Here is a 20,269-nt window from a genome sequence, read left to right as displayed (position 1 = left end):
AAGAGGAATGCATGATGACGGTATTGTAGAAAGAGGAATGCATGATGAAGGTATTGTAGAAAGATGAATGAACGGTGAAGGTATTGTAGAAAGAGGAATGAGCGGTGAAGGTATTGTAGAAAGAGGAATGCATGATGACGGTATTGTAGAAAGAGGAATGCATGATGAAGGTATTGTAGAAAGAGGAATGCATGATGAAGGTATTGTAGAAAGAGGAATGCATGATGACGGTATTGTAGAAAGAGGAATGAATGATGAAGGTATTGTAGAAAGAGGAATGAATGATGAAGGTATTGTAGAAAGAGGAATGCATGATGACGGTATTGTAGAAAGAGGAATGCATGATGAAGGTATTGTAGAAAGAGGAATGCATGATGACGGTATTGTAGAAAGAGGAATGAATGATGAAGGTATTGTAGAAAGAGGAATGAGTGGTGAAGGTATTGTAGAAAGAAGAATGAATGATGAAGGTATTGTAGAAAGAGGAATGCATGATGACGGTATTGTAGAAAGAGGAATGAGTGGTGAAGGTATTGTAGAAAGAAGAATGCATGATGAAGGTATTGTAGAAAGAGGAATGAATGATGACGGTATTGTAGAAAGAGGAATGAATGATGACGGTATTGTAGAAAGAGGAATGCATGATGAAGGTATTGTAGAAAGAGGAATGCATGATGACGGTATTGTAGAAAGAGGAATGAATGATGAAGGTATTGTAGAAAGAGGAATGAATGATGAAGGTATTGTAGAAAGAGGAATGAATGATGAAGGTATTGTAGAAAGAGGAATGAATGATGAAGGTATTGTAGAAAGAGGAATGCATGATGACGGTATTGTAGAAAGAGGAATGAGTGATGAAGGTATTGTAGAAAGAGGAATGAATGATGACGGTATTGTAGAAAGAGGAATGCATGATGAAGGTATTGTAGAAAGAGGAATGAGTGATGAAGGTATTGTAGAAAGAGGAATGAGTGATGAAGGTATTGTAGAAAGAGGAATGAACGGTGAAGGTATTGTAGAAAGATGAATGCATGATGAAGGTATTGTAGAAAGAGGAATGAATGATGAAGGTATTGTAGAAAGAGGAATGCATGATGAAGGTATTGTAGAAAGAGGAATGAACGGTGAAGGTATTGTAGAAAGATGAATGAATGATGAAGGTATTGTAGAAAGAGAAATGCATGGTGAAGGTATTGCAGAAAGAGGAATGAGTGGTGAAGGTATTGTAGAAAGAGGAATGCATGGTGAAGGTATTGTAGAAAGAGGAATGCATGATGAAGGTATTGTAGAAAGAGGAATGCATGATGAAGGTATTGTAGAAAGAGGAATGCATGGTGAAGGTATTGTAGAAAGAGGAATGAGTGGTGAAGGTATTGTAGAAAGAGGAATGAGTGATGAAGGTATTGAGGAATGAGCGGTGAAGGTATTGTAGAAAGATGAATGAGTGGTGAAGGTATTGTAGAAAGATGAATGAATGATGAAGGTATTGTAGAAAGAGAAATGAATGATGAAGGTATTGTAGAAAGAGGAATGAGTGGAGAAGGTATTGTAGAAAGAGGAACCAGGTGTTTTTATAGGATGCAATGTTGTTTTTAAAAGAAGCTGTGTGTTTTTCTAGATTGGAATGGTCTGTTAGTAGAGCTGTTCTCACAATCTGTTGAAACAGTACAGTAATTGAAACAGTACAGTAATTGAAACTAATTAAAGAGAAAAAAAAGCCTCTCGCATGGTTTCAAACATGGCTTTTTTATTGAAGCCATATTGTAAGATAATTAGTCTAAGCTATGGAATAGCTAATGTAATGGCTTTTAATTCTAAGGCCTCAATCCAGATTTCCGGTTACACATTATACATCCGGGGTATATTCATACTTTCTGAATATTGTTATATAATATCCAATTTCCAAACACAAACATTTAGTGGACCAAAAACCACAGGTGGAGATACAGTCATCACTCTTGTGGGAAGGATCTTGTAGGACTTACACACACATGAGCCACTGAGTCATCGCTGAATCCTCCGTAGCCGTGTTACATTTCTGACGATGTGGGTAGAAAAGGTCGTCGGTCCTCTATAAGGACCGTTGAAGCATTCCGTCGTAGCGCACGGCAGAACTGACGTCTCAAATGGAGCGCCCTCCTTCAAACTGAAGTGAAACGTCACGTTTGCTTTATGCTGTAATAAAAAATAGTTGGACAGGAGCCTTAAAATATGGAGGTATTTCTTCTGCCCACATCCGTCGCCTTCATGCTCCTCCATGGGTTCGGCTTTCTGGACGTGTAGCGCGTCGCCTCCTCTCTGCGATGATGAACATAGACCGGGGACTAGGACGCCATCCATCACGTCCTGACATCATCTACGCCGCCCCCCACTGAAATTAATTAGCGGGGTCGAAGAGAGCCACCTGGATCACCGCTGTCGCTGAGTGGACGGATAAATCATCCTCACCTGAGAGGACCTTTTGTCAGGATTGGCAGAGTGGACAAAGTCACTGTTGCAGACCGGCCCTCCGTTGTTTGACTGACGCCTGCTGTGTTCTCCTCTCTGACCCCATGTGTCTCTGGACTTCACCGGGCTCCCTAATGAGACCTGGCGGTGGTGAAGAATAATCACTCTTGGGGAAGGGTGGCTGCTAGAAGAGTGGCTGCTAGAAGAGTAGCTTGATTCTGGAGCTCGATGGAGGGCACTAGGCCTGTATCTTCCTGGGTTCAGGTCATCATAAGCATAACTCTTGTATTCCGATACTCCGTTTGAGCTAAATCAACCCGTGTTAACTAAGTCTATATTTGACTGAGTACATCCTTGATCCGGTTCAATTTCCTCCACACACGAGCTTGACGCCCCCACATCCGTCTATTAGCGTTATTAGTCTGGTCTCGAGTCCATTTTTTGTTTAACGCTGACACAGCAGCTGAGGCAGGGCTTTCTCCGGCAGATACGAGGTTTGACGTGAAAGGAAGGCCTGTTTTCCCGTGATGTTTATGGCTTATGCTAAATAAATGGTAAATGGACTGCGTTTATATAACAGCTTTTATCCAAAAACGCTTCACAACGTACAGTATGCCTCACATTCACCCCGTTCACTCACACTTTCACACACCGACAGCGGAGGCGACCACGCAAGGTGCCCACCTGCTCGCCGGGAGCAGTTAAAGTGTCTCGCTCAAGGACATTCCGACACGCTGCCGGGAGGAGTTGGGAATCGAGCCGTGAACCTTTGCGGTTACCGGATGACTGCTCTACCTCCTGAGCCACTGTCGCGCCGGATAAACAAAGCCCTTGCGAGTTACACATACTGTACCTAGGTGTAGTCCAGCTACTGTAGGGCGTGACAGTGGCTCAGCAGGTAGAGCGGGCATCTGGTAATCGGAAGGTTCCCGGTTCCTTGAACAAGACACTTAACCCCTAACTACCCCGTGATGAGCAGGTTGGCACCTTGCCCGGTCGCCTCTGCCAGTCAGTGGGTGAATGTGTGAGCGAATGGGTGAACGGCGAGGCGTGAGTTGTAAAGCGTTTTGGATAAAAGCGATATATAAATGCATTCCATTTACCATTTTTTTTTAACAATATATTTATTGGGTTTTAGTTTGCAAATTACAACATGTATATCAGCAGAGCAGTATTCAGCAAACATTTTCACCCCGTTCTCCCTCCCCTAACCCCACCCCACACAATAATAATTAACTTCAAAAACAGGTTCACATAGGAAGGATACAGATTTAAATAATTAAAAAATTTAAATAAACATAAATAAATAATAATACAACCAAAATGTTTTACACATTAAGTAAAGGGTGTTTCTTGTCGTTTTTACACAATAATAAGAGTTGTCCCACAGTACTCCCCCTAATCCTGTTCTTGTTGAAGCAAGTTCCCAACATTCGTATTATGCTTTAAGAAGTACACAAACGGTCCCCAGGCATTATCAAAAATGTTTTGTTTACGTCTAACAATATACACCATCTTTTCCATTGACATGTTTGAAGCCATTTCTTTAATCCACATACCAATTCTTGGTCCATCAACATTTTTCCAATTAAGAGCTATTACACGTTTTGCTTGTAATATGCACATATCTATAACTCCATTTACCATTTACTTGTGCCAACCCGCCCGCCCGCTGCCCACCGAGCGCAGAGCGAGAAGAGAGAATTCAGTAGAATAGAATAGAAGTACTTTGTTAATCCCGAGGGAAATTCAGCACCACGGGTCGCTCACAATAAACATGTAGGTAGTCGAAAATCTAAAATAAGAATGAGAATAAAAATACAGTCAAAGATATACATTCTAAAATATGTATATGTAACGGATGGTGACGCGAGGCGCAGTCACGGTGGACTCCGAGTGTTGTGAAGTGACTGTAGTGGCGAGTAGTGGTACTGCGAGTTTAACTCACTCTCCCTTAAAAAAGACACATAGACATGTTGCCAAGAAGTGAATTCACCTTTTGGTATAGCGGTCCGTGCTGTTGCCCCGTGACCACGGGTTCGAAACTCGGGTTCGAAACTCCCTCGGGGCATCGAAGTATATACAGTAAAATGTGCAGTAAAAATGTACAGTAAAAATGTACGATGTACAACATCCAGGAAGATACAGTACAGTAAAATGTACAGTAAACATGTACAGTAAAAATTTACAATGTAGATGTAAAATGTCCAGGAAGATTTGCAAGAGTTTATACTGTTACTCTGTGCTCAGTGAGGCATCGAGGCGTTATAGAGTCTGACGGCTGTTGGAATGAAGGACTTGAAGGAAAATGAAGAAAGAATGAAGAACGAATGAAGAAGATTAAGGAAAAAAGAGAGAGCTTAGCTCTTTTGCAAATGTCTCTTTGTCTTCCTCTCTCTCTCTCCAGTACAAAAACGTGATTAAGAAAATGACTATTGCTAAATGTTCTAATCCACCAAGTGGTCACCGGCCTGTGATGCATGGCACAATGTGTTCTCAGTGCCACGGCATTTATATAACAAATAAAGAATTATACTCCAATCAAACCTACAATTAGCAGCGAGAGTCTCCAGGGACAAACAGGCATTGTTCCCAGAACCACTTACAGCAATGGCAGGGTATGTAAATCACTTTGTTTACTTGGCAGATCCCCGCTCGGGTAATTCCTCCATAGATGCACTGGCGGGGGCGGAGGGCTTGGTTATTAAGCACCGAGGCATAAACGTTTATCCAGGGAAGCCGAGTGAGACCGGGTCACTGTCGCCCCCCCCCGCTGTTGTAATGACCGGTACTGTCTCCGCTGGTCGTAATGACCGGTACTGTCTCCACGGTCGTAATGACCAGTACTGTCTCTGTGGTCGTAATGACCGGTACTGTCTCCACTGTCGTAATGACCGGTACTGTCTCCCCACGGTCGTAATGACCGGTACTGTCTCTGCTGTCGTAATGACCGGTACTGTCTCTGCTGTCGTAATGACCGGTACTGTCTCTGCTGTTGTAATGACCGGTACTGTCTCCCCACGGTCGTAATGACCGGTACTGTCTCTGCTGTCGTAATGACCGGTACTGTCTCTGCTGTCGTAATGACCGGTACTGTCTCTGCTGTTGTAATGACCGGTACTGTCTCCCCACGGTCGTAATGACCGGTACTGTCTCTGCTGTCGTAATGACCGGTACTGTCTCTGCTGTCGTAATGACCGGTACTGTCTCTGCTGTTGTAATGACCGGTACTGTCTCCGCTGTCGTAATGACCGGTACTGTCTCTGCTGTCGTAATGACCGGTACTGTCTCCGCTGTCGTAATGACCGGTACTGTCTCCGCTGTCGTAATGACCGGTACTGTTTCTGCTGTTGTAATGACCGGTACTGTCTCTGCTGTCGTAATGACCGGTACTGTCTCTGCTGTCGTAATGACCGGTACTGTCTCCGCTGTCGTAATGACCGGTACTGTCTCTGCTGTCGTAATGACCGGTACTGTCTCTGCGGTCGTAATGACCGGTACTGTCTCCACGGTCGTAATGACCGGTACCGTCTCCGCTGTCGTAATGACCGGTACCGTCCCCGCTGTCGTAATGACCGGTACTGTCTCCCCGCTGTCGTAATGACCGGTACCGTCTCCGCTGTCGTAATGACCGGTACTGTCTCCACGGTCGTAATGACCGGTACTGTCTCCACTGTCGTAATGACCGGTACTGTCTCTGCTGTCGTAATGACCGGTACTGTCTCTGTGGTCGTAATGACCGGTACTGTCTCCACTGTCGTAATGACCGCTACTGTCTCTGTGGTCGTAATGACCGGTACTGTCTCTGCTGTCGTAATGACCGGTACTGTCTCTGCTGTCGTAATGACCGGTACTGTCTCTGTGGTCGTAATGACCGGTACTGTCTCCACTGTCGTAATGAGCGGTACTGTCTCCACGGTCGTAATGACCGGTACTGTCTCTGATGTCGTAATGACCGGTACTGTCTCTGCTGTCGTAATGACCGGTACTGTCTCTGCTGTCGTAATGACCGGTACTGTCTCTGTGGTCGTAATGACCGGTACTGTCTCTGCTGTCGTAATGACCGGTACTGTCTCTGTGGTCGTAATGACCGGTACTGTCTCTGTGGTCGTAATGACCGGTACTGTCTCTGTGGTCGTAATGACCGGTACTATCTCCGCTGTCGTAATGACCGGTACTGTCTCTGTGGTCGTAATGACCGGTACTGTCTCCGCTGTCGTAATGACCGGTACCGTCTCTGCTGTCGTAATGACCGGTACTGTCTCCGCTGTCGTAATGACCGGTGTACAGATAAGATCCCAAAAATAACTGGGGGGAAAAAAGCTTCACGCTAGAAGTCAGATGATTGACAGGGGCTGGCGTGAGCTGGGAAGTGTAGTTTTATGAAATTCAAAAGCCCATTGAAAGCCCTGGGTTTCTTCTTTAAAAAGACTACACTCATGTTAGGTTGCGCCGTGTCCTTGCGTCAATATGCACTTTTTTCCGACTCGATGCGCTGAGATGTCTATAAACTCATATTTCACTAATAACACTTAAAATCATTGGTAAACAAACATAGTACTGAAAATATACACTTTGACTGCTGTTTTGACAGGGTTAGGGGTATTGGCAACATTTCATTTAATTTTTTATTTATTTGTACATGGAATGTTTACCAAACCAAGCAAAATGTACATACTTATTTTGCAGAAATGGAAACATCAACACAATTAAATTAACATAAATAAATACATTTTGTGTATCTATCAGTTAAGTTGCATATTTACTGAGGTTCATTCATTAATGAATACGTTCTGTATTGATGGATTTATGGCGTGATATCAATCTTGTACCGGTACCGGACCGCTCGGGTGTAAGGGGTTAAAATGATCTGACAATTCTTTAATCCTCCGGGCACCTTTGTCGCAATTCTCGTCAAATAGCCTTTTTTCCACATGTGTTTGTGGATAGCGTTGGCTATATTTTATGTATATGGCAGGAAAGTAGCTCAGTATCACATCTTTGAGTCACATTACAATAATCCATGTTTGTTTTTTTCAAAAATCACTATTAAGTGTGTTTTATACACCTTCCACCCTAGTCGCAGAAATGAACAGGTTGACTCCCATGTTAAACACAGTTTTTTAATACACAGCCTGTGCAGTTTAAAATTAGAACGATTCATAAGTAACAAGATAAAAGGATGGATGAGGGCTCCAAGAGGTAGTTTGTGCATTTATTCAGGATTTTAACCATTTCTTTAGGGTTAGGGTTAGGGTTAGGGGGTTAACCCAAACCTAACCCTAATTAAAAAAAATTGTTAAAATCTTGAAAAGGAATAAATATTCGATATCGCTGCTGTCGGGACAAAACCTCATAACTCCAAAAACCCAACTTTTCAGCAGATGAAAAAAACGAACATAGATTTGAGGGTGAATAGAGTTAGGAGGTTTAGACAGATGATCGGTTTAATGCTTTCCCTTTGTTTAAACTTTGTAAAACCCACACACACATAATGGAGGATGATCTACGGAGTTGATTTATATAAAAAAAAAATATTAAAAAAATGGAGTTATGAGGTTTTGTCTCGACAGCAGCGATATGTATGGTGAGGACTGAAGTTAATAATGATGTCCATGAAATTTTTTTTTAACAATACATGAAAAATATATGTTTTTACTGAGATCGCAGTTCATCCGTCATCAGGGAGAAAGGTGGGAGTTTTTTGAAGGTTGACCGGAGGGTTAAATCGAGCCTCAACACGTCTCCCGTGTCCCTCGAGGAGGTCCGTGTGGAAGACGGGGAGAAAACATCTCACTCTTCCGCTCGGTCGGCGGTGTGTAGCCCTCCGGGGGCTCCTCCGCTCGTACAGTACACTCATTAAACGGGCCCCCGGTGGACCAAACACACTCGCAAAATCAATACGCACCTCTTAGTTCCCCCCCCCCCGCCCCCCCCGCCGTCTCGCTCCGTGTTATGATGGACCGTCTCTCTCTCTCTCTCTTTCCGTTACAAAGGGGAAAGGGATGAGGGGTATGGTATTACACTCTCCTGCCAGGTACGGGTTCTTAGTTATTTCCCTGTGGAAAACGCCGGTGTACGCCGTTGATCAAGCGTTCGCGGGGGGAGTTGAACTAAAGGGACCCGCTGCGATGATGATGTGTGGTGGCAGAGACTCTATTCCCGGCGCAATCACTTACAGATAAACACCCAGCCGAGACGAACTCCAGCCTTTCGTTATATATATATCACCTCGAGGAGCTTATGAAGTATATGATGGACTTATCGATTTCCATGTCCGGATGCTGCTATAGCGTTGAGTGGCGTGTTTACAAAAGTACAACAGGTATTTCTGTCTTTCTTATCGGGGGGTGGGGGGGGGGGGGGTGAGTAATAACAATTCCGTCTTGGAGATAGATTGCCAATTTACATGGTCAGATGAAGCGCGATGGAGAATTTGAAAGTACACGGTTACAGCCGGCAGGACGTCGACAGCATATCAGGTTGTGGAAATGAGATGATTGTACAGGATTAGTGACGGTAGTGTCTGGACTTTATACAATCTCAGCATCTCTTTCATCTTGTTTTATTCCTTTAGTTTACGTTCTCTCTCTCTCTCTCTCTCTCTCTCTCTCTCTCTCTCTCTCTCTCTCTCTCTCTCTCTCTCTCTCTCTCTCCTATCTCTCTCTCTCTCCCCCTCTCTCTCCTCCCCCCTTCTATCTTTCTCTCGTCGTTCACTCACTTCCTCTCAGGTGCAATCTATTTCAGTGGTATTACCTTAATAACTCTATAGTGTCTCTCCCTCAATCTCTCTCTCTCTCTCTCTCTCTCTCTCTCTCTCTCTCTCTCTCTCTCTTCTCTCTCTCTCTCTCTCTCCTCTCTCCCCTCTCCCCCTCCTCCCTCCCTCCCTCCCTCCCTCCCTCCCTCCCTCCCTCCCTCCCTCCCTTCCTTCCCTCCCTCCCTCCATCCCTCCCTCCCTCCCTCCCTCCCTCACTCCCTCCAGCCGGAAGCTCGAATCCCAAAGCCAGATACAGATCTGGATGCAGACAATGTAGAAAATGGAAATGTCTGATGTAGAAGTTACTGGAGGAGGGCGGGGGGTAAAAACATTTAAAACAGCATTTATTTATTCGAATTACCAATCAGTGATGCAGGTATAATGGAGAACAAGAGGTAGGATTCTACATGGTGATGATTGGTGAACAGGTTGATGTTCTGAAGGGCTGGAAGGAGTTTGAAGGATGTTTTCTACGTACAGATGGGGTTCTTCTGGAATAATATGTAGATTGCTCTGGTTTATATAACAGAAACAAACAAAAACATCACTGATTTTCACGTTAAATAATAATGAGAGGAAGATGCATGTAGGTGGTTTTCTCTTGTATTATGCCCTTTAAATATCTGTATTATTTAGGTATTTGTTTAGTTTAGTTACGTGCTTTTGTCTGCTTGTTCTTCTGGTTGTCAGACATCCTGTTTTTTTTTTTTATGTTTTCTAGTGCTGATTAATAACAACATAAATCTAATAATTATATAACAGCACATAAAGCAGGGTGTCAGGGTGAGAACCCATAGATTCAGGCATAGTATCTCCTGGTTTCTTTTAGTCCTGCAGTTATTACCTGCATTGCATTTCCCATATCTTCCAGGCTTCCAGGTCACTTTACTAGTGATCATAGTGTTTATTGTAACCATATGTATTGTAACGTATAAAACTGATAGGTCATACAGACCCTCAGCTGCACTTTTGATCACACTGCCTACTTGCTCATATGCATATATTCAGAGTTAATTATATTGTTTACACTGCCTATTTTTACCTTTCTACTGTACTATCATTCTATTGCCTGAGAGAGAGAGAGAGAGAGAGAGAGAGAGAGAGAGAGAGAGAGAGAGAGAGAGAGAGAGAGAGAGAGAATCAAGATGAACACAGCATGCTGTTATAATGAAAGTCCCAACTGTCCAGCAGGTTATTCAGTGTGATGCTCCTCTGTTCTCACTGTCAGACAGACAGACAGACACACAGACACACAGACACACAGACACACAGACACACAGACAGACAGACAGACAGACAGACAGACAGACAGACAGACAGACAGACAGACAGTGAGGAGAGAGAGGAGAGAGAGGAGAGAGAGGAGGAGGAGGAGGAGGATGATGATGTAATCCCAGGCAGGATTTGGCTGCTTCCTGGTTCTCTGCGGGGGCGCGGAGTTGTAATCCCCTGCTCAGCATGCAGACTCTGGCTGAGTTCCTCCACATTCTCCCAGTGGCTGAACAACCACAGGGGGCAGACAAAGTGTTTGTTTGTTTGTCTGTGTGTGTGTGTGTACTTTAGTGTTCTGGTCTACAGGGAGGCTGAACGGGCTAAATTGGCCCCACGATGGACATACCGTAGACGGGGCTGGCGATGAGAGAGCGTGGGAGGTGCTGTCGATCTCTAGCCTCTGTTGTTACGTCGCACCGGGAATCGTACCCCATTACTCCGTCCCTCGCCGCTCTCTGTGTGTAAAGGTTCTGAACACGGAATAGGGGGGGGGGGGGGGGGGTGGGGGGGGGGGGGGGGGGGGGGGCGGGTCAAAGATGAAGCGGCATTATGCCGGCAGCGGGTACCGGAGGAGGGTTCAACCCCCCGGCATCTGTGTAAGCGGTACTGCAGGAACGGCCCGGACAGGGGGGGGTGATGTTTTGATGACGTGGTTAAAGGGAAACTCCACCATTTTGGGAAATTTGCTTACCGTCTTCTCCAGAGAGAGAGACAAGAAGATGGATACCAGTTTCCTCTCTGTGCGTTCAGTAGAAAGCTATCTGGCTGCACGTTAGCCTAGCTTACCACAATGAATGGAAGCGGACATGACCGGGTAGCCTTCGGGAGAGGTGTTAGTTGGACAATGGGCTAGGCTACCCCGGTCATGTCCGCTTCCATTCGTTGTGCTAAGCTAGGCTAACGTGCAGCCAGATAGCTTTCTACTGAACGCACAGAGAGGAAACTGGTATCCATCTTCTTGTCTCTCTCTGGAGAAGCTGATTTAATGTTTGAGTTTCCCTTTAACTCTGTGGGGGTTCAGCTTGTAGGTTATATCATTCGTAACCACAACTATGTCCACTATCCCCGCACCACCAACCCGCGGGAATATCGCTCCGTCTAAATGTATTTATATGGAGCGTATAGCCAAAAGCGCTTTACAACGTATCCCTCTTGTTCACTCACACGTTCACACACCGACGGCGGAGGCGACCATGCAAGGTGCCGGCCCGCTCATCGGGAGCAATAAGGGGTTAAGTGTCTTGCTCAAGGACACTTCCGACATGCTGCCCGGGAAGAGGATTACCAGACGACCGCTCTACCTCCTGAGCCACTGTAGTTCAAGTTCAAGTTTTTTTTTGTCACGTATAAAGTACATGTACATTACAGTGAAATGCTTGGTTCTGTATGAGCCTTCTGAGAATGTGCCTCATACAGTAAAAAGTAAAAAGAATAAAGTAAAAAGAAGAATAAAGTCCCAACACTATACAATATACAAACTAAAGTACAATGAAGTAAAGATGCAGACAATTATATGCAGTTATATAATACATTACAATAAATATGGTTACGATAAACACTAGAAATCTCTAAATATATACTATGAGTAAGTGAAGTATACAACTACATGTCTATAAAGTAGATAAAGTATTATGTACCTTACTACTATGACTAAAAACACAAAGAAAACAAAACTTTTTGCTATTATGTATATTACTGCTATGCTAATATACGTATACTGCTACCTATCATGCTAATATGTCTATACTACTATGCACTCAGCGTGTAGGACTCAAGTTCGACACTATTTGACGACCCTTTGCTGAGAGAGATGTACCCTTCCTGCTGACCTGTTGTTCACAATCTGTAACTCTCTTTGGATAACAGCTAAATGACTAAGTGTAAATACTCTTGCGAGCACTGGAGGGCTTGACATCACCACCGCCCACGACGTAATGGCGATTGTCCCGAGTGCAGATATTTTCTTGAGAGACCCAAACATAATAAGCACACACTTGTGCGCACATACACACTCACAGAGACACACAGACACTCCAGAGACAATTAAAAAGCAGCCAATTGCTATGTCACCTCAACCAGCCTCTGATCAGCACCTCGGACAGAGACTCTCCACGCTGCTGCTGCTGCAACCAGCCTCTGATCAGCACCTCGGACAGAGACCCTCCACGCTGCTGCTGCTGCAACCAGCCTCTGATCAGCACCTCGGACAGAGACTCTTCACGCTGCTGCTGCTGCAGACAACCTCTGATCAGCACCTCGGACAGAGACTATTCACGCTGCTGCTGCTGCAGACAACCTCTGGTCAGCACCTCGGACAGAGACTCTTCACGCTGCTGCTGCTGCAACCAGCCTCTGATCAGCACCTCGGACAGAGACTTTCCACGCTGCTGCTGCAGACAACCTCTGATCAGCACCTCGGACAGAGACTCTCCACGCTGCTGCTGCTGCTGCAACCAGCCTCTGATCAGCACCTCGGACAGCAGCCCAAGAGCCACAGTTATCAACCCTAATCTGACCACTACCAGACTCTAGACCACCAGTCCACTACAGCCTAGGTTTACAACACAGTATGTTTTTTATTTTTTTATATATAATATATTTTTCTCACTTTTTCTGTATTTTTGCTCCCATCCCAATTTAGTCGTTATGCCAATTCCCTTCCTGGTCGTTGCGCGCATTGCCCCACTGTCGGCCTAGGGAGGGTGTAGAACTACCACATGCTCCTCCGATACATGTGGAGTCGCCAGCCGCTTCTTTTCACCTGACAGCGAGGACTCTCACTGGGGGAATGTAACGCGTGCAGAGGTTCACGCTATTTCCCCCAGATCCCCCCCCCTGCTGAACAGGCGCTCCGACCGACCAGTAGGAACCACAGTTTACAACGACCAGGACACATACCCCACCAGCTTCCCACCGGCTAACACTGCCAATTGTGTTAGTAGGGACGACTGACCAACCGCTGACAGCTGGATTCGATCCCAGCGTCTGTGCGGTGGTAGGCGAGTGCATTCTCCACTGCGCTACCCAGCCGCCCTTCAACAACACAGTATGTTGATAATAATAAGCATAGAACAAATAGCCATCCAGCAAATCACAGCAATAGAACGCTGCACTTCCGCGTTACATGGAGCTCACGGGAGATAGCGTGGGGATCAAATGAGAGAAGAGAGTTATCGTTCATCATCAGCTACCAAAATCTCCCCGCAGACACCGACTGCAGTGGGTGTACATTCCACACCACACGATAACTGGTGCTCAGCCATTAGACGGTCATCCTGCACATCTTGAGCTCAGCAAAGTCGTTATTATTATAATGTTAACGACACTGCGGCGCTGTTCAAGTCCAAATGTCGGGCTCTGCTGTTCTCTATCGAGAGTACAGCAGTGGTAGAAGAAGCACCTTTACTTTACTTTACTTAAGCCTCTTTAGCCCAAGCGGTCCATCGGCGGACCGCAAATGACATCACGTCATAAATCAATCTCTCCAGACTGTATGGCATTAAGTAGCGTTTTCTTTTCAAATGTATCCAAGAGTAAAGACCCTAACCATGTCACAACAGCAGTCATAGTGTATATTTTGAGCAATACGTTTGTTTACCAATAGGTTAAAGTGTTATTAGTGAGATTTTTTAACAAGTAGAAATACCCAGATAAATGAGTATTCTGGTCAAAGTAAAAGTCCTCCATTGAAATTCTACTTAAGCACAAATAGAGAAGTATTTTCTATTGAATGGACTTAAGTTTCTAAAGTAGAAGGATGCATTCTACATGATGTTTGTGTATTCCAGTGCTTGGGAGCATTCAATGCTCGATCCATTGACCTCTGTAGGTTAAAGTGGTATGTGGTCCAGTTATGCTGCTCTGATTACAGTATGTTCTGTTGAAGTTGACATGCTTCAAATGTGAAAGTATATAATCTGCAAACATTTTAACCATGTTTTCTATGTAAAATCTTTTTTCTTCAAAGTAACTAGTAACTGATGGGTTCAGATAAATGTAGTGGAGTAAAAAGTACAATATTTCCATTGAAATAGAGTGGAATAAAAGTATTAAGTTCCCTAAAATGAAAATACAAGTAGCTTGAAATTGCACTTAAGTACAGTACTTGAGTAAAACTACTTAGTTACTTTCCACCACTGGAGTACAGTCAGCTGAGTCTTTAAACTTGTGGAACCAGACGGCGTTGGCGACTGTGACGAAGCAACGACTGTGACTGGAGGATCAAGAAAAGAGGGCGGGGTTTGAGATCAGGTCAATAAATCATTGATTGGTTGTCCGTCAGCGAACTGGGTGTACTTCTGCAGCTAACCTACCTGTAGTAACAGATGTGTTTCTCTCATAACCTATTCTCATATCTCAATATACATATATGGGCGACAGTGGCTCAGGACGTAGAGCGGTTGTCTGGTGACCGGAAGGTTCCCGGTTTGATTCCCGCTCCTACCGGGCAGTGTGCCGAAGTGCCGTTGAGCAAGACACTTAACCCCTAACTGCTCCCGATGAGCAGGTCGGCACCTTGCATGGTCGCCTCCGCCGTCGGTGTGTGAATGTGCCAGTGAATGGTGAATGTGAGGAACAAATTGTAAATCGCTTTGGATAAAAGCGCTACATAAATGAACCATTTACCATTTACCATATCAATACTATAAGTAGTGATGAATGCTACTAAATAACAGCATGTTTGCTATATGATGAATGGCAAAAGAATATAATTTGTATGCTAGCTAATCTAATCCGTCTCTCTGCACGCTGTGGGAAACGTCAGATGGAATTACACATCTCCACAAAACTCTCAACGACGCACTACTCTGAGCTACGGAGGTTGTGGCCTCTTATGAAATCACTATAGTTATCCGTCGGTTGTCAATGGTTGCCGGCCTTAGCGGCGCTGTCGGGAGTGGAAGCAGGTGGGTGGCCCACCTCAAGTGAAGGCGTGCTGGAGGGTGCTCTGGAGAGCGCTAGCTGCGCTCAGTGCTCGTGGCTCTAGTGTTCTGTTTGCTTACATAACGTGCGTAAAATGATGTAATCGCTCCTTATCTCAAGATTGTGACGATGGTGCTACTCTTGTTTTGATGTACCGTGTGCCCCGGCTCTGCTGGAGAAACGTGCCCCGAGAGGACTTCATGATGATGATGATGATGATGACGACCTTTAACCGTGACGCTCTTCATCACACTTAAAAACAAAAGAAAAAGAGCTTTAAAAGGGATGTTGGCTTCATCTGTGTAATAAATGGTAAATGGCTGCATTTATATAGTGCTTTTATTCAAAGCACTTTACAATTGTGTCCCTCACATGTTTTAGTGTTCTAGTTTATTGACTGAACTCAATGTGGATTCGTCCATGCATGGCAAATAAAATCTCGGACTCTAGATACGAGGACTAACACTAGTGAATCAGTAAATCAGAATCTATATTCTGAATTGCAACGGGGTCAGAGAGTTCCAAAATGCTTATTTCCTTTTTACATAACATAAGATAAGATAAGAATACACTTTATTTTGCCAGAGGGAAACATTTACTAGGAACATCAGTGATGCATCAGTCTGCGATAACAGTGTAAACAAAAAAATAAATACATATATATATATATATATATATATATATATATATATATATATATATATATATATATACTGTGCAATCATTCATACAGTTAGTAAAAAGGACAGCAGGCAGATTTGACAATGCATAGAGACATAGAACCATAATTCATAAGTAGTGATTGGCCTCTCTCCTTATTCCTTGGAGATCATTATTGCCAAGTGAACTACAGTAGGACATAAATTAAATACCATTCTATCTTTTGAAGGCCACCCTCTGTACATATATTTGATGCTCTGCGAAGCTCATTTTAGCAATTTGTTTGATGCCTCGATGCTCTGCTGAGCGATTGAGAAGGTCCTTTGTTCCTGCTGCGGTTAAATGTTTTAGTGTTGCCCCTTGCCCTTAGTGTTGCACCTGGCCCTAATTATATTGCAACAAGATTTGGACAAGAAAGAGGTGACGACCGATGGTTAAGTGGCACCTCAAAGGAATAGAACAAAACCTCAAGTGTTACAATTTATTCTAGCGGTTGCTCTTGTATCTACTTGCTTTGACCCCGCTTCCTCTTGGCGCAATTATTCTAAACCACAATGTATCTTTTAATTTCTATGCAGATGACACACGGTTATATATGTATCTATTAAGCCAAATTAAATTAAACATTTAGCTTGCAGGATTGTGTGACTGAGCTGGCTATCTCAACCCCCCCCCCCCCCCCCCCCCCTCCCGCGCTCGAGCCGGATGAAGCCAAGGTTTTAATCATAGGCCCAACAGCATCTCAAGAAGAACAAAGTTGAGATTGTACAAAACACTGGTTCCCCGGTTTGATTCCCGCTCCTACCGGGCAGCGTGTCGAAGTGTCCTTGAGCGAGACACTTAACCCTTAATTGTTCCCGATGGGAATTGGTCGCCTCCGCCGTCGGTGTGTGAATGTGTGAGTGAACGGTGAACGTGAGGCACAAAGATTGTAAAAGTGCTTTGGATCAAATCTGCTATATACCATTCATTCATTTATTCATTCATTTATATGGTCAAAAGATTATTCTGGATTGACGTTTCCTATGATGTGTCTCACAAGTGTCCTCTGTCCTCCTCAGAGCTTCTTTGACGGCTGGGACTGTACCAAGAAGAAAGACAAGACCAAAGGAAGACACGACACCTTGATGGGATGTGAGTTCTCTTACGGCTGATTTCACACCACGCACCTACTGTGGCCGCCATGCAAGATGTACAGCGGCCTCCAGTTCCTAGCGCATCTGCGCCACATGGTGATTTGCAATCGAAACAGCTGTCCCCGTCGTGATTAGCATAACGTACAGCTGGTTCAGGACTGGGGCTCGGAAGAGACAAAACTCCATCCCAGTTGCCCTATAAAAGCGCTGTTTTAATAACAAGCAACCAAGGCGCACTTAGCCCCTGCGTGATTCTTAACAGAAACACACCGATCCAGCACTATGTATGTGTCGAGACCCAAACACATCAATGGATAGTCTAGCAAGACACCAAACATTGTTCCTCCAAGTCGCCTGGGAGAACGACACGGAGCCGTCGTGCTTCATGTTCCTTCCTCTTTTTATTTAAAACAGAAAGAAACACAGACTGACATGAATCCCACGTGACGCAGCTGAGGGTAATTTTTTTTTACATTTTTACATCCCACCACCCTCGCCATAGGGAGGAGACGGAAATCCCCAGAGAGACTTCCCACGCGAGCTGTATAGATTGAAAAGAATATATTGCAACATTGAGCTATGTAACACTTGGGTTAGGGCTCTCCGAGGAGGAGGCACTGAACCAATACACACTCAATAATCGAATTGAATCGAATACACACACAATAGAGCAGAACTCCTTTTTGAAGTTCTACTCACCTTGAAAATCTGAGGAGGAGGCTCTGAACTCTGAGGAGGCTCCCTCACAGGGAAGGAGAGTCCGAACTCACAGAAGGCACTTCTCCCCGAGGAGGAGCTTCGTGAGGAGGAGCTCTGACAACTCCCTGAAACAGATCCATAACATGGACCTGACAACCCACGGAAGTCTTACCAACAGAGACGCGCTCAGTGACGTACTCTATGGCGGGGGAATTTCCGCGGTGCACACGCCCAATCTTCCAGGGCGTGGGACCAGGAAACCCCCCCCCCCCCCCTCTTACCCTGTAACGTGCCAAACAGCAACGTGACAGGAACCTTGAAGGACAGGAGGTTTTAACCCCTGACCAATCAAAAAAGGGAGGAAAGGATTACCAGTTCACCCCTTTACGACCCCACACCCATGATACGATGTAATGACAAGTAGAGCATGACACAGTCATAGCCTGCTACATGAAGCATCGAACAGCCTCACATAGCTCATGTGCTAACCTGCTATCTGATTTTTACTAAGGAAAAAACACAGAACAGAGAGGGCCCCTTAAGAGCCCCGGTACCAGACTTTACACATGTGCTTCTGTGGGCCAAGGCTAACCCAGTTGTAGATCACAAGACACACACAACCCTTCATCACAACAAAAAAATGGCAAAAGTACACTCTTGCTACAGAGGAATGCCGTTTTTCATAACGAGAGAATACAGAATCCTCGATTATGTATTGGCCACAGGCCTTGCTAAGCACACATGATAAGTGACCAAACAATCTTTTCTTTAGGAAAAAATTGTTTCTCAAGCGGAAAGCACAACCCCAGCAATTAAGCAGAGGGTTACATTGTATCCCCACAAACACAGTGACACAATATATTGTAAACAACATGTCTGAGAGGAGGGTGGGGAAGCCCCAGGGAAACCGGGGGGACCACCCCTCCTTCCTTACCCTTGATACGACCAAGTTGAACAGGTAACCCTGTTAATATGTGAACACACTGTTCATTGTCATTACAGGCTGAGAAAAGAATTCATTCCTCAATCACATGTCACTAAGTATAGCTTCATAGGTTAATTAACCCCCTTAGTTGTGAGTTCACGTTACATGAACACACAGTGACAAGACAATTCACACACAACACGCGTCGTATCCTCAATGTATTGCAGCAACACACGTTTTGGAAAACATCGTTATTACAAAACATTTAGAAGGGAAGGAAAGAAGAAGTGTTTAAAGTCCGGTCGGGACCTTCCTACCCTGAGCGCAGGCCAAGAGAACTGCAATCTGGCTAACGGGACACCGAAGTTGAACACAGCATCTCCTGTGCTGACGACGAGGGTAACGTTGTTGCGCCACCCAGCCGCTACGTTTCTCCATGTTGACGCAGTCCTCGCTGGCAGGGCTCCCGGTGTAGGTTCGACTAACATCCTCTGTCAAAGATGACGTCGTAGTCAGAGTGTTTAAGGCATGTTATAGTCATAGAAAACGTTCAACAGTGTAGCATTAAGCTAACAGCCGTCCGACTGATAGCAACAAGCTAACGTTTACTAGCCTGGTAAACACAGCGAGCTAGCGCCGCAGCTAACAGCTGACTGGCTAACACAGTAGGCCACAACTAGCACGCCAGCTAAGCAGCTATCCGACTGATAGCAACAAGCTAACGTTTACTAGCCTGGTAAACACAGCGAGCTAGCGCCGCAGCTAACAGCTGACTGGCTAACACAGTAGGCCACAACTAGCACGCCAGCTAAGCAGCTATCACCTGAACTGTACACAACGACATAACAAGCACACTTCAGACAGGCCGCTGTCCAAGTCCCTCCCCTAAGAGGGAAAAGAAAAAGAATGTCAAACACAGTTTTCAACGGTGATCCAGACATACAGCGGGGCCAGCACAATTCCCATTTTGGGCTGCAGCCGACTTTGAGCATGGAACTCCCGATAAAGAAGATCCTATGCCCACATTTCCTCGTTAGGGTGTACTTTCATTTTTATGTGAAAGGTGGGGCCTGCACGGGACAGAGAAGCATCCGCTCGAGAATCCTGGGTTCACCAGGACCTGGTCGCGGCCCACTAGATTGATCATCATGGGCGTCAGACCAAGATCCTCCGACCGCCGTTTAAGCCGAGCAGAGGACCCCATCCTGGAGTCGGCGTTTCGTAAATTGTCAGCTAACCCCCACAGCATCAACAACAACCAGAGCTCGCAAGCAAAACAGTACGTACCCCATCCTGGAAACAACCGCTTCTCACAACAGTCGGTGCTTCCCACAGTCCAGCTGTGTGGCCGGAGGGCAACCCCATCCAGCCGCAGCAAGGAGGACTGTAGCTGGGGAGCATGTCAGCGGCGTGAGCTCCTAATACGAAAAACCGCTGAAGGTCGGAATG

At 45.1% G+C, this 20,269-nt stretch overlaps 1 protein-coding gene across 1 annotated transcript in view; it reads left to right on the top strand.

The window, feature by feature from the left end:
* ptprub (protein tyrosine phosphatase receptor type Ub) overlaps nt 1-20,269 on the top strand; it is a gene marked incomplete at its 5' end in the record, with an annotated part of 300,165 nt that overhangs the window by 183,443 nt on the left and 96,453 nt on the right. Inside the window, one exon of the mRNA XM_084308315.1 lies at nt 17,122-17,194. Within this exon, the coding sequence (XP_084164441.1) occupies nt 17,122-17,194 (73 nt within the window). The remainder of the gene's footprint in view (nt 1-17,121; nt 17,195-20,269) is intronic.

Source organism: Notolepis coatsorum, assembly GCF_963971535.1.
Source record: "Notolepis coatsorum genome assembly, chromosome: 2".
NCBI classification, from domain to species: domain Eukaryota; kingdom Metazoa; phylum Chordata; class Actinopteri; order Aulopiformes; family Paralepididae; genus Notolepis; species Notolepis coatsorum.
The sequence above is the reverse complement of the archived record's forward strand: the minus strand, read 5'-3'. Positions and strand labels throughout refer to the sequence as shown.